At 40.0% G+C, this 25,998-nt stretch overlaps 1 protein-coding gene across 1 annotated transcript; it reads left to right on the top strand.

Annotated features, from left to right (window-relative positions):
• The first annotated feature begins 2,683 nt into the window (after nt 1-2,683).
• Nucleotides 2,684-25,998, top strand: LOC139749702 (uncharacterized). The gene is made up of 6 exons (XM_071663857.1): nt 2,684-2,754; nt 3,397-3,485; nt 3,655-3,765; nt 8,389-8,481; nt 12,003-12,136; nt 25,807-25,998. Exons 1-6 carry the CDS (start codon nt 2,684-2,686, stop codon nt 25,846-25,848), a joined length of 540 nt encoding a protein of 179 aa, XP_071519958.1. The 3' UTR covers nt 25,849-25,998.

Raw genomic sequence — 25,998 nt, 5'->3', positions numbered from 1 at the left:
CAAATGTCAGGTTAAGCATACTCATGGTCGTTCCGTCGAGTATAAAAAGATGTTACGGGAAACAAAACACAGGTGTAAGCAGGTGTTACGCTCAATCATTGATGTTGCTTTGATTAGATCTGCTGCCACGGTATTCCGAACTGGATTAGCACCTTTTTCTGATGGTGATTGCTACAGCTGAATTTGGGAAGGTTTCTTCAGGCAACACTCGGTAGCTCTCCGAAAAGCCATCAATTCTGCCAGTGTTTCGGTCGCCAAGATATTATTTTCACCTTGGAACTTGTGTGTTTGTTTCATAGGTCGGAGGATGGAATTATATTTTTAGTTAACCTTGGGCTGTAGCAGCTTTTTAAAAGAGGTCCTGGATAAAACCAGGACTCTCATAGAAATTGCTTCTTGGGTAATTGTAGATAAATACAAATAAATGTGAAAAGTTCATTGATAGAGAGGCATTACGGAAGATTATTAGATGCAGGCGAGAGTTTTTACCAAAAACAGTATGGTATGGATGCGTGTAGGAAGAGAAGCTGGTGAGTGGTACCCGGTGAAGGTGGGTGTGCGTGGAAGATGTGTAATGTCACCATGTCTGTTTAATCTGTTTTTGAATAGAGTGGTGATGTAGGGAAATGCAACGGTTTTTGAGCGAGGATGGCCCGCCCTTCGCTCAAAAGCCATGGTGTGCTAGGGGTTGGGAGGTGAATCGGTTGGTGTTTCCATTTAACCTCACATTGTTGACAGACTCGAAGGAGAACTCCAAAAGCTGATAATTTTGTTCTGGAGAGAGTATGAAACGACTGGAGAGTGTATGAAACGACAAAATTGAGAGTAAATACGTGAGGTAAAATGCGTAATAGGGGGGATGGGAGTAGATTGTGCGATAGTAAGTTTGAATGGGGAGGACCTGTAGGAAGTGGAGTACTTTAGGGACTAGAGAATGGACGTGGCACCGGATGCTACCATGGGGGCTGGAGTGGGTCAGTGAGAAACATTGTGAAATAGGAAACTTAGGTTCCAGGTGCATTTATGAAGTCTGGAAGGAGAATTCATGGACTTAAACCTTCAGCGCAAATGAAGAGCGTGTTATAAATGGAAGGCCTGAGGACGATGTGTGGCGGGTTGAACGTGGAATCGAACGACAGTTTAAGAGAAAGGTATGATAGCGCAATGTAATGGAAAGAGTGAACTAGGATGTGCTGAGATGGTTTGTACAAGCGACGTGGATATACGAAGAGAAACTAAATGTCCACGTGTCAGAAGTGGAAGGAATACGGTGGAAGGAAGAGTGAAAGGATGGAGTGAAGAAAGCTTAAGGGTATCGGGGACTGAACATTCAGGAGGGTGAGAGGCGTGCACAGGGTAAAATTAATTGAATCAATGTGTTGTATATGGTGCGACATGCTGTTGCTGGGCTGAACTAAGGCATTTGAAGCTGTAGGGCCTCGTTTCGGTACATTACACATAAAAGCCAGAGAGCGGATGTGGGGATATCTCAAACTAAGCGTCAGTGTTAGTATTGGCCAATTTTTCGTACCATGTGGTGCTATACAACAGACAAGGGTGTCTCTCATATGAATTAGTTCTCCCTAAAATTGTCGAGAAAGCAGTACATTTTCTTCCTCTATCCTTTCAGTAAGAGAAAACGTAGGTAATGTTGGGATTTTTCGGAAACACTTCACTGTTTGTGCAAAGTGTATTAATATATATTACCGCTAACTCTAATGATTGTATAGATCATTATACTGGTACACTAGAAGCAGCAAAAAAAGGTAGTAGCTTTCTCATACACCTGGCAGCGCTGAGAAAAGGTACCCCTCCCCGCTGCCAATGCACCCCCAAAATACCTTACTTCAACACCAACAGTTTACAAAAACAGTTCTGTATAAAATGTTGTAACCAGACTAGTTGTATTTGTAATCGGAAGAAATCTTGTATTCATTGTCGTGGTCAAAATGTGATATTATTTCTTAATTTTCCAAAACTTCAGCGCACGGGAGGTGGGTGTTGGGTACTGGGTCATTACGTCTGCCGCTCATCATGACATGAATTTCTGAGGTCAGGTCATTATAACTCGAGGGCCAAGGCTACCGTCATCCCCAACACCCATTACGCCGCGTTGGACCCCACGGGCTAATTGAGCGCGTGGTCAAGTCAATTCCTTCTAATTCAAGGGGAAATGAAGCCCGATGAGTTCCCAAGTGCACTTTCGTGTAATCGTCACATCATCAGGGGGAGATACAAGGAAGAAATATAACAGTTGATATATAAGGAAGAGACGTGCACTTGGGAACTTATCGTGTTTCATTTCCCCTTGGACTCATAGTAATATGTATTTTTTATTTTTTTCATACATATTCGCTATATCCCGCGTTAGCGAGGTAGCGTTAAGAACAGAGGACTGAGCCTCAGAGGGAACATCCTCATTTGGTCCCCTTCTCTGTTCCTTCTATTGGAAAAAGTAAAACGGGAGGTGAGGATTTCCAGCCCCCCGCTCCCCGGAATATATATATATATATATATATATATATATATATATATATATATATATATATATATATATATATATATATATATATATATATATGTGTGTGTGTGTGTGTGTGTGTGTGTGTGTGACAAGATGGCTGCAGGCTGTGTGTGTGTGAGAATCTAATCCAGTTCGCTGTTCTCTCTGCGAGTGGTGTCCATGGTCTCGCATCCCGTGGAACGCTCTGGTCCAGGAATTCGCGGGGAGAGCGTGTTCCTTGACTTTGCAAGGCAAACTGCGTCCAAGCAGAATACATTTCCCGGGTAGATTTCCCCCTGGGAAGGAGGAGGGAATGGTGGACAGCGGTCAAACCAGTGGTGGGCCTCGGGTGACGTACATATTGAGGAAAGGTTCATGGTTTCTCTCGGACATATTTTACGTTCAACATTTTCTGTTGCTACGTGGGATGTGTGCCCCTCGGCTCACACATTAACCTAAAAGGTTTAGGTCCTCTTCATGCTACAGACAACAGGTTCCAGTCTGTGTAGGTACAGACAGACCTCTGTATATAGTCGATTTTTTTTTTTTTTTAAGTTGGAGGCGCCAGGCATGGATAGACCACATCAAGGCCGACCCTTGATTGTAGTATAGAGAGGTTAAATGTATAAACAGGCTGATTGGGAACAAGGTTAGCGTAAGTGTAAAACCATAAAAACTGTTGGTAATTCATGCTTTCTTTCTTTCATGATGTTCGTCGTTTCCTGCTCTAGCGAGGTAGCGCCAGGGATAGACGAAGAAAGGCGTCATCCGCTCACAGCTTTTCTCTAGCTGTCAAGTGTAATGCACCGAAACCATAGCTCCCTATCCACATCCAGGCCCCGCAGACCTTTTCATGGTTTACTTTCGGAATCCTGATCTTGGATCGTTCTCAGAAGGGATGAGTCGTACTCAAGGATCTTAAGTCGTCGTACCCAAGATTTTGAGTCGTTGTACTCAAATGTCTTAAATCGTCGTCTTCAAGGTGCTATTTTTTTTTCTTTTTCACTCTCCTTCGAGGTCTTACGTCGTCGTACTCAAGGGATGAGTCGTTCTGCTTAAGTTAATAAGTCGTGATACTCCATGAGGAATACATCGTCGTACTCATAGGAGGAATAAGTAATCGCACTCAAAGGACTGTTATCGTACACCAGGGAATGTCGATGGCGACGGAGCCCCGTGGACGAGACAGTGTCTAAGTTGCCTCCCGGCCAGTGAAGTGATCCCTCACCTTCGTCTGCGTCACCCTCAAGGTGCCTCGGATGGTAGGAATTCAGGCTGCTCAAGTTATGTAGTTATAAGGAAGCTAAGAGGATGATGCGACACCATTAGGTCCAACAATTATGATAAGGGAAGGTAGTTGCCTTTGATTCATTTGGAACGCTTCGACCATACTGCTGTGTTTACACTCGTGTTTTTGTATACAGTGGCTTGGTGTATGGATTTTTTGAGATGCTTTGACCCAAGGATGTTTATAGTGAGTGTTCAAGGATGTTTTACAGTGGCATTCAAGGGAGTTTACAGTAGGCTCCCAGGATGTTTACAATGGTTTGATCCTAGGATGTTTATAGTGGTCCCAAATATGTTTGTAATGGTTTGATCCAAGGATGTTAATGGTGCCCCCAAGGATGTTTATAGTGGCACCCAAGCATGTTTATAATGGTTTGAGCCAAGGATGTTTATAATAGCACCCAAGGATGTTTACGATAGTTTGTTCCAATGATGTGTATAGTGGCACCCAAGACTGTGTATAGTAGCACCCAAGGATGTGTATAGTGGCACCCAAGGATGTGTATAATGGCACCCAAGGATGTGTATAGTGGCACCCAGTGATGTGCATAGTGGCACCCACGGATATTATTTTGCTCCTGCAGCCCTAGCCTGACTCCCACTCAGCATCATACACTGCTGCTCAGATTATTTAGTGACCTGTAGCTCCTGCTGTAGGAACCTTGATTTAAAAGACAAACCCAGCCCACAACACTTTTGGTTATGCGGTATAGAAGACAAAGTGTTTTCCCTGTCATTTCGTATTTTCTCTGTTTTTCCTTTCGCCTTTGGGGCATTAAGAACATACGGTGCCCGTAGAAATTGAAAGAAATCTCTTGGCTACAGATGAAAACACGGGTACTGAGCGCATAAGGCAACACCATGCGCCAGCTGGCAGTGCGTGTGTGTGTGCACTCAAACCACCTGATTGATGCCATGTCTTTCACAATGTCAGATCCGCAGGTTCAGGTTCGGATCCCGGGGTTACTGCCTGGTCCACATGATCAAAGAACCAGCACCAAGTGTACAGAGCCTTGAAAGGCGATGTCAACCGGGGGTACTTGTTCTGCGAGCGAGCTGGCGCAGCGGCATTCGCTGGGCGGAGTGTTCGTTGACAGCGTTTGATGACGCCTTTCACCCGCAGGTCGAGGACCATTTGAGACTGCAAATGAAAGGTGTCGAGATTCACTTTTTTTTTTTCTAGTTGACTTCCCCATGCAGGATAAAGCCTCTAGTACCATTTCACTAATTGAATATCAGGTGAAATTATGTGTATTTGCCGACTGCAGTCATAGCAGCTCGATTAGAGTGTGTATTTTTTCCCCAGTTAATGAAATAGTTTGCTTCGTTTGAGATTAGAAACCGTCTGTACGAAAGTAGTAATATAAGAAGAAAATTACGCTATCATTAAAAGTTATTGTAAGAAATCTTTCGGCTTGTCCTTCGCAATTACACATATGAAGCATATACTTATATATATATACATGACAGCTAGAGACTGAGTGTGAACGAATGTGGCCTTTGTTGTCTTTTCCTAGTGCTACCTCGCACACATGCGAGAGGGGGGGGGGGGGTTATTTCATGTGTGGCGGGATGGCGATGGGAATGAATAAAGGCAGACTATGAATTATGTACAAGTGTATATATGTATATGTCTGTGTGTATATATACATGTATACTTTGAGATGTATAGGTATGTATATTTGCGTGTGTGGACGTGTATGTATATACATGTGTACGTGGGTGGGTTGGGGGGCCATTCTTTCGTCTGTTTCCTTGCGCTACCTCGTTAACGCGGGAGACAGCGACAAAAGTAATATATATATATATATATATATATATATATATATATATATATATATATATATATATATATATATATATATATGCTACAGAACCCCATCTGTGGATGAACGTACGACAGGTCCTGTGATGAGATACGTCTTTGTTTCAAGAGATGGGTGGTGCCCACGTAAAGACGAGTGTTACTCTTCTCTCTATATGAACCACACATAGAGTGGGAGGTAATGCTTAACCAGTCAGAAAAAGTGAACCGATTCATTAAGATGTACAGTCGTACTTCGAAAGTGCTACGCGGTTATGTCTACATATTAACTGTTTGCCTATGTGTACATGCATCATAAGTATATGCATCATAAGTTCATAAGTATGATTATATTTGCATCATAGCTATGATCATATAACTTGCTCCTACGGTCTCTGGTAAGAAGCTGGATGTATGGTTCCTAAATCCGAAGCTCTTTGTTGACTGCTCGCTCGATTTTTGAAATCTCGGTGTTGTGATTTATTAGATCTAAATCTGGAATGATATCCTTCTCATATGACCATATTCTTTAAGTGCTCATGTTAACTTCAAGATTTGTTTTAGTAAAAATGAATATTGATTTATATAGAGTGGTTGTGAGAAGTTTAAAGATTACTAGAAATTTCTTAGAATAACCCCACACTGTTTCCCAAGTTAGATTGCATCACAGTATTTAACGATTTACGGTTATAACTAAATAGACGTAGTAAAATAGTAGAGATTCTTCGGTTGGAGGATGTATACAACATGTATGTAAGTGTTTATGAATGTTTAAGAAGTAGATGCTTGCCATATGAGGTCTAGCGTCTTAGTGCACGGAACTTAAAGGAACGCGTGGCTCTTTTTATTTTGAAGGGTCCTGAAAACGCTAATCTGATAAGGAAAAAGAGTGTCGGTCATTTTGTGTCTGTTTATCCCATTCAAGCCCGACAGGACGACCCTTGAGCACTGTGGTACGATCCCTGGTTTGATGGCCAGGGTAATTCTACCCTAAGGTTATACCATCGTGCTCACGGGTCCTGTTGTTGTGCTCAATAGGCTAAGAAAACTCTGAACGAGACATGAATCTCTGCACTTCATGTTCTTCATTGCTCTTCCCTCTTCAATTTTCATATATTCATATCGGCTTTATGGGTAAGCTTAAGCATTGCAGAAAACTCCGATTGATTCAGAATTCATAGAACAGTGACTTCCATAGGTTCGTTTCTTTAGACTAAGTGATGATGTATAGCTACGGGTCTAATAAGAGAGCATTCTTTGTAAAAGGTAGGACCTAACAGCTTAAAGCCTAGCATTTTATTCAGAATGAATAAAACATAGACTCCCATAGATTCTCTCTTTAAAATGATGGATGGTAGCTAAAAGTCTGATAGATAATTGAGCAAATAATTCCGTAAAAGATGGACCTAGTAGCTTACAGCCTAGCTGGATCTATATAGGGGGTTTGGGATCGCGACCGAACACAGCGGTTAGTGCAATCATTAACTGCAAAAAATATATGATGTATACTCTTGTTTGAAAAATTAAGGCACTGGTAATCATCACTTAGGACTAGAATATGGATGGGTACCATCCCCAGCATAAGACTTTGTAAGGGGATGGGGATGGAAAAACATTGACGACAGAAAGTCATGTCATCACCTGGTGAGGTCCGGCATCTTCCCAGGTCAGCTCGTCTCTCAGAACTCATCCAGCTGCGCGTGTGTGTATGTGACGCTCTTTCCCCTTCCTTAAATCCTGTAAAACCCAGCCTCCTCCCTGTGTGGTGTGTGCAGGTGACGGCAGTCCACGAGATGGGCAAGGTATTTTCATCTCTGAAAGTCGGGGGGGAACCTGGGAAGTCCGAAGTTGAAGGAGCCTATATCCCCTCAGACGACTTTTGTTCATCCACTACTTTTCTACTTTTTTCCTCACCTGCTCCATCTTGGCCTTTATACTGCTCATCGCCTGAATGCATTTCAACTTTTTTTTCTCTGTCACTTCTGCCTCTTTTCGTCGCGTTTTATGATCTGCGTCTTCACGTTTGTATTGATCGTTAATTGTATTTCATCGCATATTTAGCTTTTATCATTCCGGCGTTGGCCCCACGTCTCACGGCCAGGTTAGACCAGACCAGATCAGGCCAGGCCAGGCCTGGCAATGTGTTCCGGAAGTACGTTTATCAAACCCAAATTGTTCATTTATTTCCACGTGACCTAGAAATATTACGTGAATTAATCACTTTATGGGCTGTGATATTTCATAAGATGGTATATTCTATATTATTTTTCCTTAGTTTAGACGTAATTAGACATGAATGGTTTGAAATTTTAGAATCTCACAACGTAGATATTAAACGAGTGTATTGATCGTTTAATCTCTTTGCTGAGGATGGATGAAGGCTCAGTAAGCCTATGATGAGGTCAATAGATTCAAAAACTTGGTAATCCCTGATTAACGTATACAAACTACGTTGCATAGGCTGTTATGATAAGATGTACTGCTTGGGGAAATATCAGTTTGATCTCTCACGACGACCGAGCACTGCTGCTCTACTGTGATTTAATTCACTGTTGTATATTCGTCTTTACCTGTGGCCAGCTTATGTTATGTTCCTCTTACTATTTTCTTTCCCCCATTAAGGTTATGGGGGGACAAAATGTGCTCCAGTGCCGCCGCTAACCGTGGAGGGTCTTTCATACATTTTTTTTTCTTCTTTACATTTGAATCAAGCCTGCAGCCCTGAGCAAAAAATGTCATATAATATTTTTCCCCCATTTTAACACACGTGATGACCATTTGTGACCTTCCACAGATACAAGCATTGGGACAGCAATCACCAAACCAGTAAGCAACGACCACAGCCGAGATGAAGATAGGAAGAAGTCAGAACATAGCTCGCAAACAGGTAATGTAATATTAAATCTGCCCTAGTTCCTTATGGGGGGGCTCAGACACACATGGAAATAAAAGAAGATAAAAATCTTCCCAGTTGGGTTCGATGAAATTCGAAATGATCAGTATGGCTTGTGTTGTCTCAGTACGGTTGGTTAATGTGAATGAGAGACTTTTTTCTAACAATTATGGAAGCCGCACTTTACAGTTATTTCCATCGAATTATGAAATCAGGAAAGCATTTGGTGTGGCAAAAGCCATGAAATGTCGTTAGCAATTGGTGTTTTATAATGAAAAGCCTTCCAGTGTAAGGCTAGACCACTGGGTATTTCTCAAATTTTATCATCCGTAGTTCATATTGTTTCACACTGGTGGTCATTCGCACAAATCTCCAGTCCTCATGTCCAATTTCTGGTGTTTTTCTCAGGGAAATAGGTTTCCTTAAAATCTCTTACATGTATATTGTCATATGTAGGAAGTGTAGGAATTGTAATATACGTATATATAAATCTCGTAACTTCGTAGAGCGCTTCAAAAACTACATTGGACTTCCTTAATGCTTATCTCTCATTGTTTCAGTCCCTTTCATCTAGAATCTTGTGGGTGATAATTTTTTTGGGAATCTTACAACAGTAGCATAACTGTGGTTACCCCTCGGCCTACTGATTTGTCTTTGCCAGAAATCATCTTTCACCTTTTTTTCTCCCCTGTCTGGCCCTTACATGTCTTACATTTAACAGCGTAAACACTTCCAAATTTCGGGTAATTTGAACTGCTTTTCATTCAAGTCTTACTTTAGTATTTCAGTCGCTCCTTTTTACACATTTCTGCATCATGGAGTTTGATGTCCCATTACTTCTCCAGTATACCATTTCGGGCTGGATGATGGGGAGCAAAGGTCAGCTGACGTATTAGCTATATTATTCCCACATCCTTCATCACATCGATCGTAAACTGTTCGCCTTGAGCATTTGGTACTGACCTGGGCAGTCACACTAGAACATACCTCTGCCAAAGCCTCTGTTAGTGACTGCATATTGATGATTTATTTTTTATGGAGTACCCTTCAGTTTTTCAGAAATACCACTATATCATTTGAACAAACATAATCGAAAAAAAAAATACTGAGTGTAAGTCGATAGGTCTTACTTTACAGAATGAAATTATTATTTTTTAAAAAGAAAATTTGATTTTGTATATTATCAACAAACTGTTTTACTCTGTGTTGTTCTGGAAGAACACGAACCACGCCGAACACCTCAAAGCCAGTATGAGTTCTGGGAGAAGCGTTAGTTTGCGCAATCTGCTTCGCCTTTTGTGTATCATTTATCGTTATAAGATGGTTTCTTCCACACAGCAGTCACCTCAGTTCAGTAGTCGTCTTTATATTGCAATTACCTCGTCGTAGTGCTCACTTTTATGTTGTATTCACCTCTGCCACGAACACATGTATGTAGTGGATCATTTTTGTATAGAAGTCATCGCTTTATATAAGAAATTTTATACTATGGTTCACTTAATAGCATCTTTCACTTTATAATGCTATATTTCCATCGCTTCAATTAATCTTAGTAGTACATACAATATTTAGTTTTCTTAATCATTACTGTGGATAGTTTTATATGAAAGTAAAACAATACCTGAAGAAATTATTTTCTTACGGGACCGAATTCATTCGCTGAGAGTTTTATGCGCCACATAAATGTTCGCCGCGAGACGTACATGTTCGCTGGTGTGAGTACACAGTCTTCTTGAGCATAAGGCACGTTGCTAGTGTTATTGTAAAGTCGAACAGTATTAATATTTGTGAACCATTATGGCCCAAGGAAGTTCCAAGATCAGAAAGGGACCTCAAGTACCAGCGAATCTTAAAAAGGGAAAGAGACATGTTCCGATAAAGATGAAAAAAGGAGGTAAGGCCCGCGTGTAATGGTGCTTATTTTGCCAACATGCTGCAAGTAATGAGTTTAACGTTATGTGCTGTTTTGCTCATTTTCGTAATATAATCGGAAAGGGTTCGTGTGTTTTAGTTTATAGGTTTTGAGGAAAGTTGAACCCCAGGATTCATTACACTTTAGTGAATTGATAGTGTGAAATTTGTTATAACCAATTACTTCCACAATATTCGGTCCCCATAAAACGAACAGAGCTTTGAATTAGAAAGTTTTTAAGGGTAAAGCAATCTTTATCAATTTTTGATTATGTATGCAATCCATTGGTACCACTTTAGTCCTGGTTTATTTCCTAGGAGAAACGGCTAGTGTCCTGAAGTAGTCTGTAAATGAACTCATGCATAATGCAGGTACATTTCATGAATGACCATCTTTTTTGGACAGCTGCAAACAAACCTCCATTTGGCACTTGAACATAGCTTATAGAGTTGTGTTTGATATTTGAACTGATTCAAAAATGTTATGGACCTGTAACAAAACAAGAAAAGTTGCCTCACTTTACTGGATGTCACCATTCATCGAAACATTCTAGAGGTGAACTCGGTGAAAATCCGACAGAATCCCTCGTGTATGTAGCTGCTGTAGACATAGGTATCACTCTTACAGTTACCAGACATGCATACAAATTAGGAATCTTCCACCATAATGTTATATGATTATAGACAGTTATGAAATTTCTAAAGGTGATTAATTACTGCTGGTGGCATATGGATTTTGATATGTATCTCATGGCTTTGTTGGTAGATTTGGAATTAAGAGGGGATATATGAGTACATATATGTATGTGTAGGACTTGGGCCCCAAGTATGTGACACATGTACAACAGAAAACTTTAAATCTCGTCAGGGGTAACTGGTCTCATTTAGGAAATTTGGGTGGCCTTGCCAGCCTTCTGGGTTAATGTTGTGGATCCAAGATCAAAATTGATTTCCACAAGAGCTCTGTACCGCATGCACGTGATTCATATCATGTTTACAGGAATGGAGTTACTGAATGGTGTTAGACAAGGAAAGATTTACACAAGTGATTGGCACAACTTTCCCCAAAAAAATTCATCAACATTTATGGGAATATAATGATACAAGCCATTAGAAAAAAATATTAGAAAATGCTCATGAACCTTTGTGAAAGATCACATGAAAAAGTTTTCCTGTTTATATGGCTACGTTTGATGTAACTGGATGTATCTGTATGCAATTGGGAATTTGATACAAATTTTGCAGTGCAGGAACATCTGAAGAAGCCAATTGATGCGTATAGTATGGCTTTCCTCCTGTGTATTACTGTTTGATGTTCAGACTGCTTTTCTTAACAAATTTCTTAACATGTAAACTGGGGAAAAGGTGAAATATTACTAATTACTTGACTTTCAACATCTTTTATCATTAGACGAGGTAGTTCTTATTTTAGTAAATTGAAGAGTGATTCTTACTTTCTGAATTTTATGAAAACATAAAGCCTACAAAAACAGAGAGAGAAATGTGGTATACTATAGATTGTGTCATGTTTAGAAATATGAATTGTATCATTAAAGTCAGCACCACAAGGAAACTATCCACTCAGCAATACATTTACATTTCAGCTCGAACAATTGCACCCAAGAAGGCCAAGGCACAAGAAACCATGGTAGTACAAAAACAATTGCAAAGGGCTATTAATGCCCACATTGAGCAAGAGATAAAAATGAGAGCAACCAAGGACATTACATCATTTAAGGTATGTGCACGTATGTGGGTAATATTACTTTATTGTAGTAATCACTTTTATCATTATTAACTATTAATCTAAGCTTTACATCTGAGGTGATGCTCAACCAGGGTACCAAAAGAGGGGTGGAAAAAAGTCCCTTGCAGATTATTTATATCTTATGCTATTAAAGAAAATACCCCAAAGAGTAGGATACTTTCTTCTTTATCAGTGTGGAAGGGTGTTAAATTGGATTGGGGAGGGCTCTGCTTGGTGGCATGGATGATTATAGGCGTTTTCCAAGTATGACGTGATTGTCCTTACGCCTAAACACACCATAAGCTTTATGGTTTTTCACATCCTATTCATATCTTTTACATGTATGTATTTTTTATGTATCAGATTCCTTATGTCCTTCATCACAACTTTATTTACCTGAACAGATGAAAGAATTGTTTTCATCAAAAGTATAATCACTGATGTGATTTTTTTTTTCATAGAATTGACTGCAATAGCTGGCATGTAAATCTGGCTTCCCTCCATGATGATGCATTAACACTCTGATGCTTATGAGTGACTGTGATGTGTGATTTTTTCCTGCAGTATTGTTAAATTGTTAGACATCGATGGGTATGTCAACTGGGAATTCAGATCAAGGCAGGAACTGATCTCATATGAGTCACAGAGAAGCCCATGGTGATTCCTTGCCTGAGATGTGGAACAATAATGGTTGAGGAGGAACTTTGTGTATTGTGACACTGACAGATGAGTCATTTATGGTTTTTGGCCTTTACTTTCCTTTTGAAAAGTATTTTGGATGCTGGACTTTTTTCATAAAAGGTCGATTGAAATTATAACAAACCCCATTTCTTGGTGGTTGTATAGGTACTGAGGAGAGCAGAATTTTTTCTTGCATCTTAGCAAAACATCAAAGATTGGTTAGAATACTTATAATACTCATACTGAGTAAAGTGAGTCAGTTGTTGTTTGTTGATGTTACAATGCTGGTGGCAGATTAAGGTGAGAAATACAGATGTAGGGCCTGAGTTTGGGAGTGTGTGAAAGAGGAGAGTAGAGAGTAAATAAGAAAAAAAATGGTTATTAGGTTTATCAGTGCAGAGACAGGTTTTTTAGGATGTTGAGTGTAAATGGAGAGAAATTGGAGGAAGTTAAGTGTTTTTGATTCCTGTCCATTCCATACTACATCTTTTAGCTTTAAATTTTATTCCATTTGTCCTGGTAACTGTATTTTCTTGTATTTTGAAATGATGTTTGTGATTTACTTTGTCGAACTTGTTCAGAATTTTGAACACGGATATAGTCGCTCTGAAGTTTTTGTTTTTTAAGGGAGAAGAGGTCCAATCGTTTGCCTCTGTTCGTATGCCAGATTTCTAAGGGATGGGATCAATTTTGTTGCACATCTTTGTACTTGCTCTAATTTTTCCTCATCTTTTTTAAAGTTTGGGGACCAAAACTGGACTGCATATTCAAGAAGTGGTCTTATTAGAGAATTGTAAAGTGTGAGAATCTGGTGTCTTGTAATCTATATTCCTGGCTATGAAACCTAACATTTGGTTGACTTTTTTACTTGCTGCTTATCACTGTTTAGTGTACTCCAGATTGTTGCTCATGACAACTCCTAGGTCCTTTTCTTCATTTACAGTTTGAGAGTTTCTAAATAGTTTGTAGTTGTAACATGTCCTCTTGTCTCCAAAGTGCATAACTTTACACTTGTCAGCATTAAACTTCATTTGCTGTCTTTCTGACCACTCTGCTATTAAGTAAGATTTTTTTTTACAGTCCTGCCTGTTTACAGCTCTACCTCCTAGTTTAATATCATCAGCAGATTTGGAGATCTTAGATATGAAATTGAGTTCTAGGTTATTAATGTATATTATGAAAAGAATTGGGCCTAGGACTGTGGCACACCACTCGTTACAAGTAGCCAATCTGAGGCTTCACCATTTAATACTACATGCTGCTTTTTTCCGGTATGGCAGTCTCTGAAACATGTACAGAGTTCTTCACCAGTTTTGTGTGCTTTGAGCTTATGTAAAAGTCTCTTGTGAAGTACTTTATCGAAAGCCTTTTGGAAATCTGAATATACTACTATAGATGATAATTTTTTGTCCCAGTTCTGATGACATTAAAAATATCTAGCACTTTCATTACCCAGGATCTTCTGTTGTGGAAACTTGGTTGGTAGTCTGATATGATTTTGTGTTCTTTTTAGAAATGTGACTGTTTTATCATCTATAATTTTTTTCATTGTTTTACCTAACTGACATAAGGCTAATTGGGCTGTAGTTCAAGGCACACTTTTTTTCTCCTTTTTTATATATATACATAGGAGTAACATTTCGTAGCTTCCAGTCAGTTGACACATGACCATCCGATAGAGATTTGTTGAATATTTTTGTTATGGGGTATATCAGCTGTCTCGTGATGTATTAAAAATCTTGGAGCTGAGTTATCTGGGCCATTGGATTTGTTAGGATTTAATTGGTCCAGATATTGAAATACTTCAGAGCTCTATTTTTCTAACCTTCAGATCCTTGAAACATTTTCATTGGTTGCAGTATTCGAGATGTTTCTTCTGTTGTGGGTATGAAGTTAAAGGAATAGTTTAGTATGGTAGCCATTTCCATGTCGTCAGTAGTTATTGTGACATGTTTGTTTCAGAATGGTCCAGTTCCTTCCTTTACTGTCTTCCTTTGTTTTATATATTGGGAGAAATCCATAGGATTATTCTTAACTTTCAAGGAATTTTTTTTTTCCTTTCTCGTGTACTCTTTTGTATGTTAATTCCTGGTGATTTTCATCAGTTCCCTCTGATTTGAATTTCTTGTATATTTTCTTCTTTTAGCAAATTAGTCCTGTTCTATTCATCCATGATCGTTTTGAAATATTGCAAGTTCTCTTTGTAATTCATGGAATGTTTATTTTCACTCTCAAGTAGTGTTTCTTTAAGAAATAGTCGACATTTCCTCTACTGTGTTCTACTTTGTTCAATTGGTACTACAAATTTTGTCTAACGTTTTCAAAATTTGCATGCCTCTAATCTTGGATCAAGAGTTTGTTGTCATTTATTTCATAATCTAAATTCTATATGTGCGTGTGTGGACATGTTTGTATATACATGTGTATGTGGGTGGGTTGGGCCATTCTTTCGTCTGTTTCCTTGCTCTACCTCGCTAACATGGGAGACAGAAATACTTAGAAAAACAGATGGATTTGTATGTAGCATTTATGGATCTGGAGAAGACATATTATAGGGTTAATAGAGATGCTTTGTGGAAGGTTTTAAGAGTATATGGTGTGGGAGGTGACTCACTATTAGCAGTGAAAAGTTTTTACCAAAGATGTAAGGGATGTGTACGAGTAGGAAGAGAGGAAAGTGATTGGTTCCCAGTGAATGTCGGATTGCAGCAGGGGTGCGTGATGTCTCCATGGCTGTTTGATTTGTTTATTGATGGGGTGGTTAGGGAGGTGAATGCAAGAGTTTTGGAGAGAGGGGCAAGTATGCAGCATGTTGCAGATGAAAGGGATTGGGAAGTGAGTTGGTTGTTGTTCACTGATGATACAGTGCTAGTGGCTGATTCGGATGAGAAACTGCAGAGTTTGGTGACTGAGTTTGGTAGTGTGTGAAAGAAGAAAGTTGATAGTAAATGTGAATAAGAGCAAGGTTCAGTAGGGTTGAGGGGCAAGTTAATTGTGATGTAAGTTTGAATGGAGAAAAACTGGAGGAAGTGAAGTGTTTTGATATCTCGAAGTGGACTTAGCAGCAGATGGAACCATGTAAGCAGAAGTGAGTCACAGGGTGGGGGAGAGGGTGAAGGCTCTGGGAGCATTCAAGAATGTGTGGAAGGTGAGAATGTTATCTCAAAGAGCAAAAATGGGTATGTTTGAAGGAATAGCAGTTCCAACAATGTTATATGGTTGTGAAGCATGGGCTATAGATAGGGTAGTGCAGAGAAGGGTGGATGTGTTCAAAATGAAATTTTTGAGGACAAAATATGGTGTGAGGTGGTTTGATTGAGTAAGTAATGGAAAGGTAAGAGAGATGTGTGGTAATAAAAAGAATGTGGTTGAGAGAGCAGAAGAGGGTGTGTTGAAATGGTTTGGACACATGGAGAGTATGAGTGAGGAAAGATTGACAAAGAGGATATATGTGTCAGAGGTGATTGAGGAAAGATTGACAAAGAGGATATATGTGTCAGAGGTGGAGGGAAGAAGGAGTAGCGGAAGACCAAACTGGAGGTGGAAGGATGGAGTGAAAACGATTTTGAGCGATCGGGGCCTGAACACACAGGAGGGTGAAAGGAGTGCAAGGAATAGAGTGAATTGGGACGATGTGTTATACTGGGGTCGATGTGCTGTCAATGGATTGAACCAGGGCATGTGAAGCGTCTGGGGTAAACCATGGAAAGTTTTGTGGGGCCTGGATGTGGAAAGAGAGCTGAGGTTTCAGTACATTATACATGACAGCTAGAGACAGTGTGAGCAAATGTGGCCTTTTTGTCTTATCCTGGCACTTCCTTGCCGGAGTGGGGGGGTGCTATTTCCTGTGGTGGGATGGCGATGGGAATAGATGAAGGCAGCATGTATGAATATGTACATGTGTATATATGTATACGTTGGAATGTATATGTACGTATATGTGTGGGCGTTTACGTACATATATGTGTATATGAGTGGTTGGGCCATGCTTCATCTGTTTCCTCGCGCTACATCGCTGACACGGGGAACAGCGATTAAGTATGATAAAAAAAAAAGATAAATATAAAAAATAAGTGCATTGTGGAGAAAGCTGAGGAGGGTGTGCTGACATGGTTCAGACCTGTGGAGAAAATGGGAGGAGAGGTTGACAGAAAGGATATACTTGTCAGAAGTGTAGTGAACAATAAGAAGGGGGAGACCAAATTGGACATGGAAGGATGGAGTGAAGCAAAGGTTTTGAGTACTTAGTGCCTGAACATGCATGGTGGTGAAAGGCATACACGGGGTAGAGTAAATTGGGGTCAATATGCTGTCAAGAGGACTGAGCCAGGTTATTTGAAGCAGCTAGGAGACACCACAGAAAGCTTTTGTAGGTAGGGCCTGGTTGTGGACAGGAGGACTGTGGTTTTGGTCCATTATACATGATTGCTAGGGAATGGGTGTGAACAAATGTTCCTACTTTGCTAACACAGGCAATGGCAAATTGATATGAAAAATATACTCTATTTTTATCGTGCTCTTTTGCTGTCTTCTGCCTAGTGAGAAACCTAACCTTGAACAACATATAATTGAAAATTCTTGTCAACAAAATAATCAACAACACTGTCACATCATTTCTTGATAAATTCAACTGTAATCCCATCCAATCCAGCCACTTTGCTGCACTAGAAATAAAGCACGTCTTTCACTGCCATTCTTCACCAAACCACTTGCCATAACTTCACATCCCAAACACTATACATCTCCCAGCCTATCTTCCAATACATTTAGGTCCTTCAGAATACTCACTCCACCTCCTCTTCATCTTTTCTTTACCTTTTAACATTTCTGATGCTTCCATTTATTCTCATGTTCTCCACACTGTTTACCTCCTTCCAAAACATTTTTATTTTCCTGAAGCTTGTCAATACTCTCTCACCTCAATTTTTCAGCCCTGTCACCTTCCTGTTGATCTCCTGCCACTTCCTCTTGTGCATCTCCCATTCAGCTGTGTTCCATCCATGCCTTAACTTACTCATTCCTCCACAAACTTCCCTTTCTCAAACACCCATGTCCCACCTTCTGCATGCCACACGTGAAATCATAATTTGCCTAATAACCTACCATTCCTACCATTCCTCATGTACTCCCCTCGTTTAATTTATCTTTTGCCATTCCCCACCCTGTCTCTCTTAGTTATGTCCTCACACAAACCTCTTTTCCAAGCTTACTCACTTTTTCCACCCATATTATTTACTCATTTTTTCCGCCCATATTATTTCCTCTTTTCCTGAAGCTTCTACAAACTTTCACCCTCACCTCTGTCAAGAAGCAGTCATACATCCCACCATCTGCACCTCAGCACATTTACATCTAAGCTTTCTCTCTAACACACCTTTATACATTATTTGCATATGTCTTTGCTACCAGGTTAGTGCAAAAATTATGTTCTCTGTACTTTGATGATTACTGACCATCCGAGTGGAAAAATAAGGGCAAAGGATATGGAAACATTGTTTTACTTGCCAGTAATTGTTTCCTTACTCACTACACTAATGTTTACAGTGCCTGGGAATTTCAAATGACCCAACCCGTATACAATACACTTGCAGTCAACTGCCAGAGACTTTCCATACCATATACAGAGATAGGTTTGACTTATAACATTGTGGAGAATTTTTCACCAATGGGAACTTATCTCCCATTTTAAAATGGAAGTCAGTAGAGAAATGGGTTTCAGTTTAGAAAATTTTGATTTGAGAATGCTTTTTTCAGGAACATAACCCTCTTGTAAATCAAAGGCTGTATTTAGTCATAATCATATAGAATTGCAGTTTGAGAAGTTTTGACATTTTTTTGCGAACCCTCCAGACTTACAGGTTAAGTGTGGATGGTTGATTGGTAGAACTTTAGTCCTAATGACTCCCAGGAGCATTAAGGCCATTGTCATAAAGTTATAACCTCCAGTCTTAAAACGTTCAATCCATTCTTCTGGTTTTAAAGGCAATTCTTTGACCACATACACTCTCTGTATATAGCCTTTGGGATACATGCATATTTGAGTCCTTTGTGTGTATTTCAGTTGCAGGGAATTAAGTTGCAGCACAGAGATTAGGACTAAGCAACCCTTCATGGTATAATTTTTTGAAGAGGAACCATTAATTTTTCCATAGTTTAAGTCATTAGCATACTTTTCCTGCATATGGTTATGTAAGATGAGGTTGCATCATCACGATACATTCTTGTTGAATACCTTACACAAAATGAGTCCATCCTTCCCACTTCTACTGATTCTAGCACAGCCATGAAACTTAAGGAGACCTAGGAGAAGGGGTTTTGGGGTTATATCCCTGGGGATAGGGGAGAAAGAATACTTCCCACACATTCCTCACGTGTCGTAGAAGGCGACTAAAGGGGACGGGAGCAGGGGCTAGAAACCCTCCCCTCCTTGTATTTTAACTTTCTAAATGGGGAAACAGAAGAAGGAGTCACGCGGGGAGTGCTCATCCTCCTCGAAGGCTCAGATTGGGGTGTGTAAATGTGTGTGGATGTAACCAAGATGAGAAAAAAGGAGAGATAGGTAGTATGTTTGAGGAAAGGAACCTGGATGTTTTGGCTCTGAGTGAAATGAAGCTTCAGGGTAAAGGGGAAGAGTGGTTTGGGAATGTCTTGGGAGTAAAGTCAGGGGTTAGTGAAAGGACAAGAGCAAGGGAAGGAGTAGCACTATTTGTGAAACAGGAGTGGTGGGAGTAGGTGATAGAGTGTAAGAAAGTAAACTCTAGATTAATATGGGTAAACCTGAAAGTGGATGGAGAGAGATGGGTGCTTATTGGTGCATATGCACCTGGGCATGAGAAGAAAGATCATGAGAGGCAAGTGTTTTGGGAGCAGCTGAGTGTGTTAGTAGTTTTGATGCAGGAGACCGGGTTATAATGATGGGTGATTGGAATGCAAAGGTGAGTAATGTGGCAGTTGAGGGAATAATTGGTGTACATGGGGTGTTCAGTGTTGTAAATGGAAATGGTGAAGAGCTTGTAGATTTATGTGCTGAAAAAGGACTGGTGATTGGGAATACCTGGTCTAAAAAGAGAGATATACATAAGTATACATATGTAAGTAGGAGAGATGGCCAGAGAGCATTATTGGATTACGTGTTAATTGATAGGCACGTGAAAGAGAGACTTTTGGATGTTAATGTGCTGAGAGATGCAACTGGAGGGATGTCTGATCATTATCTTGTGGGGGCGAAGGTGAAGATTTGTAGAGGTTTTCAGAAAAGAAGAGAGAATGTTGGAGTGAAGAGAGTGGTGAGAATAAGTGAGCTTGGGAAGGAGACTTGTGTGAGGAAGTACCAGGAGAGGCTGAGTAAAGAATGGAAAAAGGTGAGAACAAAGGACGTAAGGGGAGTGGGGGAGGAATGGGATGAATTTAGGGAAGCAGTGATGGCGTGTGCAAAAGATGCTTGTGGGAGGTGGGCAGATTAGAAAGGGTAGTGAGTGATGGGATGAAGAAGTTAGATTATTAGCGAAAGAGAAGAGAGAGGCATTTGGTAGATTTTTGCAGGGAAATAATGCAAATGACTGGGCGATGTATAAAAGAAAGAGGCAAGAGGTCAAGAGAAAGGTGCAAGCGGCAAAAAAGAGGGCAAATGAGAGTTGGGGTGAGAGAGTATCATTAAATTTCAGGGAGAATAAAAAGATGTTCTGGAAGGAGGTAAATAAAGTGCATAAGACAAGGGAACAAATGGGAACATCAGTGAAGGGGCCTAATGGGAAGGTGATAACAAGTAGTGGTGATGTGAGAAGGAGATGGAGTGAGTATTTTGAACGTTTGTTGAATGTGTTTGATGATAAGAGTGGCAGATATAGGGTGTTTTAGTTGAAGTAGTGTGCAAAGTGAGAGGGTTAGGGAGATTGATTTGGTTAACAGAGAAGGGGTAGTAAAAGCCTTTCGGAAGATGAAAGCTGCCAAGGCAGCGGGTTTGGATGGTAATGCAGTGGAATTTATTAAAAAAAAGGAGGGTGACTGTATTGTTGACTGGTTGGTAAGGTTATTTAATGTATGTATGACTCATGGTGAGGTGCTTGAGGACTGGCGGAATGCTTGCATAGTGCCATTGTACAAAGGCAAAGGGGATAAAAGTGAGTGCACAAATTACAGAGGTATAAGTTTGTTGAGTATTCCTGGAAAATTATATGGAAGGGTATTGATTGAGAGGGTGAAAGCATGTACAGAGCATCAGATTGGGGAAGAGCAGTGTGGCTTCATAAGTGGTAGAGGATGTGTGGATCAGGTGTTTGCTTTGGAAAATGTATATGAGAAATACTTAGAAAAGCAAATGGATTTGTATGTAGCATTTATGGATCTGGAGAAGGCGTATGATAGAGTTGATAGAGATGCCCTGTGGAAGGTATTAAGAATATATGGTGTTGGAGGTAAGTTGTTAGAAGCAGTGAAAAGTTTTTATTGAGGATGTAAGGCATGTGTACGTGTAGGAAGAGAGGAAAGTGATTGGTTCTCAGTGAATGTTGGTTTGCGGCAGGGGTGCGTGATGTCTCCATGGTTGTTTAATTTGTTTATGGGTGGGGTTGTTAGGGAGGTGAATGCAAGAGTTTTGGAAAGAGGGGCAAGTACGCAGTCTGTTGTGGATAAGAGAGCTTGGGAAGTGAGTCAGTTGTTTGCTGATGATACAGAGCTGGTGGCTGATTCGTGTGAGAAACTGCAGAAGCTGGTGACTGTGTTTGGTAAAGTGTGTGAAAGAAGAAAGTTAAGAGTAAATGTGAATAAGAGCAAGGTTATTAGGTACAGTAGGGTTGAGGGACAATTCAATATGGAGGTAAGTTTGAATGGAGAAAAACTGGAGGAAGTGAAGTGTTTTAGATATCTGGGAGTGGGTTTGGCAGCGGATGGAACCATAAAAGCGGAAGTGAATCATAGTGTGGGGGAGGGGGCAAAAGTTCTGGGAGTGTTGAAAAATGTGTGGGAGTCGAGAACATCATCTTGGAAAGCAAAAATGGGTATGTTTGAAGAATTAGTGGTTCCAACAGTGTTACATGGTTGCAAGGCATGGGTTATAGATAGAGTTGTGTGGAGAAAGGTGGATTTGCTGGAAATGAGATGTTTGAGGACAAAATGTGGTATGAGGTGGTTTGATCGAGCAAGTAGTGAAAGAGTAAGAGAGATGTGTGGTAATAAAAAGAGTGTGGTTGAGAGAGCAGAAGAGGGTGTTTTGAAATGTTTTGGTCACATGGAGAGAATAAGCAAGGAAAGATTGACAAAGAGGATATATGTGTCAGAGGTGGAGGGAACGAGAAGTGGGAGATCAAATTGTACTGGTGGAAGGATGGAGTGAAAAAGATGTTAGTGATCGAGGCCTGAACATGCAGGAGGGTGAAAGGTGTGCAAGGAATAGATTAAATTGGAACGATGTGGTATACCAGGGTCGACGTGCTGTCAATGGATTGAACCAGGGCATATGAAGCATCTGGAGTAAACCATGGAAAGTTTTGTGGGGCCTGGATGTGGAAAGGGAGCTGTGGTTCGGTGCATTATACATGACAGCTAGAGACTGAGTGTGAACGAATGTGGCCTTTGTTGTCTTTTCCTAGCACTACCTCGCACACATGCAGGGGGAGGGGGTTTTTATTTCTTGTGTGGCAGGGTGGCGGCAGGAATGAATAAGGGCATACAGTATGAATTATGTACATTTGTATATATGTGTGTGTATATATATGTATACGTTGAGATGTATAGGTATGTATATGTGCGTGTGTGTACGTGTATGTGAGTGGGTTGGGCCATTCTTTCGTCTGTTTCCTTGCGCTACCTTGCTAACGCGGGAGACGGCGACAAAGTATATTATAATAATATAAATGTTGATAATATAATAATACTGGTGTTTTTAGTTTTTCAGTCTGACTTCTTATTTTCCTATGTTAATGGTTCAGTGTAAATTTTTGGATTCCTAAAAAGAAAGTGCAGTTTAGAGCTTTTAACTATTTTTATGGGTTTTGATTATCATCCTCATTCATTGAATTAACTAATATTGAAGGTCATGGGAAAAGTGTTCTTGCTCACGTTTTCAAAGACTGAATATTCCTGTAGCTTGACCTTGTTCAAGGGACACGTGTTAAATTATACTTGCTTTTAACATTAAAACTTTTATGAATTCAGTGATTCACACCCAGGAAAGCTTTTTAATGAAAATGGGTGAATTTTTTTTTTTTTTTCTTCCATGACAAGATGATGCTGTATTTGGATTGTTTAGGCATGAAGTGAAAAATTTTCTATTGTGAACTAAGACAATCAGTTTTCCCAGAATAAGAAATGTATTTGAAGTATCATGATGCATAGTTTGATATAACATGAATACTTTAAACAGGCCTTGTAACTTATTATATATGACAATGGGCAGGTCTAATGTATTTCAAAAAGGATCAATTTAAGTGAATAGGTTAAAGCATGCCCTGCACTCGTACTGACATGCACTTCTAGGTGAAATAGATATTTGCCTTTCAATTTTCTTTTGAATTTGTCTTTTATACCAAGAAAGGTATATCTCAAGTTGTTTGTTTACTAGTAAAGTAGGACTATACAGCAACAGTCTTCAAATCTTAAATTGTAAGTTATGCTTTGATGGCAGCGATTGGGGTCTTTAATTGCTTTTGCCATTTTAGTCTGCTTGAAGAATTTGTTTTCCATTTATGATTTAGATGCAATGCTTGGAACAGATGAAGAAATGGCCTCATTTGCTCAAATTCACTGTCTAACTGTGCCTTTTATTCCCTCTGTGTAGTAAAAATTAAGGGGGTAATAATCCCAGGGGATAGGCGAGTAAGAGTAGTTTCTATGTATTGTTGTAGAAGGTAACCAAAGGGGGCAGGAGAGAAGGACTCAAAACCCTCCCATCCATGTTTTTTATAATTAGATGGGAACATTAACAAAAATAACTTTAAAAAAAGAAAAAACATGTATAGCCTTGAAAAGTATGATCATACCCTGAGTTTGGGGCCAAATTCAAAGTGCCAGGCATTAGTAGAAATTCTCAATCCATCTTCTATAAGGCTTTTGAAGCACTCTTGTATTATATACATATATCATTGTGGTTTTGGTGCATTATACGTGCCAGCTAGAGACTGAGTGTGAATGAATGTGGCCTTTGTTGTCTTTTCCTAGCTCTACCTTGCACACATGCGGGGGAGAGGGTTTTCATTTCATGTGTGGCGGGGTGGTGACGGGAATGAATCAGGGCAGACTATGAATTGTGTACATGTGGTAAATGTATGTCAGTGTGAGTATATATATGTATATGTGCTGTGTGTGGGCGTATATGTATATACATGTGTATGTGGTTGGGTTTGGGTGGGTCAGGCCATTCTTTTGTCTGTTTCTTTGTGCTACCTCGCTAACGCAGGAGACAGTGACAAAGTATATTAATACAATATAATCACTTTGTGTTCATATTTGTGTATAAGCATTTGTTCCTTTATGGTGTCCTTTGTCCCAGCATCTATGGTTTCCATTTTACTTAGTCGTTGTTAAACTTTCAGTTCTATGAAACAGGCTGAAAATGTTAGCCACGATGTCAGAATTTTTGCATGAATGACCAAATGTGGAATTACATATTAGATGATTAGTAATACTAGGACCTTCATACTTTGACTTGTACCTTTATTTAATGTTATTAAAAATGGTTCACTGACTTATTATACCTGGTGTTTATTGTATGTTATATTTTATTGTATATTTTTTATTATACTTTGTCGCTGTCTCCCGCGTTTGCGAGGTAGCGCAAGGAAACAGATGAAAGAAATGGCCCCCCCCCCATACACATGTATATACATACGTCCACACACGCAAATATACATACCTACACAGCTTTCCATGGTTTACCCCAGACGCTTCACATGCCTTGATTCAATCCACTGACAGCACGTCAACCCCGGTACACCACATCGTTCCAATTCACTCTATTCCTTGCCCTCCTTTCACCCTCCTGCATGTTCAGGCCCCGATCACACAAAATCTTTTTCACTCCATCTTTCCACCTCCAATTTGGTCTCCCTCTTCTCCTCGTTCCCTCCACCTCCGACACATATATCCTCTTGGTCAATCTTTCCTCACTCATTCTCTCCATGTGCCCAAACCACTTCAAAACACCCTCTTCTGCTCTCTCAACCACGCTCTTTTTATTTCCACACATCTCTCTTACCCTTACGTTACTCACTCGATCAAACCACCTCACACCACACATTGTCCTCAAACATCTCATTTCCAGCACATCCATCCTCCTGCGCACACCTCTATCCATAGCCCACGCCTCGCAACCATACAACATTGTTGGAACCACTATTCCTTCAAACATACCCATTTTTGCTTTCCGAGATAATGTTCTCGACTTCCACACATTCTTCAAGGCTCCCAGAATTTTCGCCCCCTCCCCCACCCTATGATCCACTTCCGCTTCCATGGTTCCATCCGCTGCCAGATCCACTCCCAGATATCTAAAACACTTCACTTCCTCCAGTTTTTCTCCATTCAAACTCACCTCCCAATTGACTTGACCCTCAACCCTACTGTACCTAATAACCTTGCTCTTATTCACATTTACTCTTAACTTTCTTCTTCCACACACTTTACCGAAACTCAGTCACCAGCTTCTGCAGTTTCTCACATGAATCAGCCACCAGCGCTGTATCATCAGCGAACAACAACTGACTCACTTCCCAAGCTCTCTCATCCACAACAGACTTCATACTTGCACCTCTTTCCAAAACTCTTGCATTTACCTCCCTAACAACCCCATCCATAAACAAATTAAACAACCATGGAGACATCACACACCCCTGCCGCAAACCTACATTCACTGAGAACCAATCACTCTCCTCTCTTCCTACACGTATATTTTATTAAAAACATTTTTGTAAACCAGTAAGTAAATTTTAAGGAATTTGTTTCAGTTGTAGCTAGTACTGGTTCTAATGATACTTTATTTTTTACAGTTGCTGAAGGAGAAACCTTCAGAGAATAAAGAAAAGAAATGATAAATCGGGTTATCCAGGAGCATTTCGTAAGTCATAACTCCTCATAAAGGACTGCAAAGAATTGATGTTATGTATGCTGTCTTATATTTTTGATGCATATAAATGACTAGGAGATTCTGTATACTTAATATGATAAAGTTGTGAAACCAA

Source organism: Panulirus ornatus, chromosome 8 (assembly GCF_036320965.1).
Source record: "Panulirus ornatus isolate Po-2019 chromosome 8, ASM3632096v1, whole genome shotgun sequence".
Lineage (NCBI taxonomy): Eukaryota > Metazoa > Arthropoda > Malacostraca > Decapoda > Palinuridae > Panulirus > Panulirus ornatus.
The sequence above is the reverse complement of the archived record's forward strand: the minus strand, read 5'-3'. Positions and strand labels throughout refer to the sequence as shown.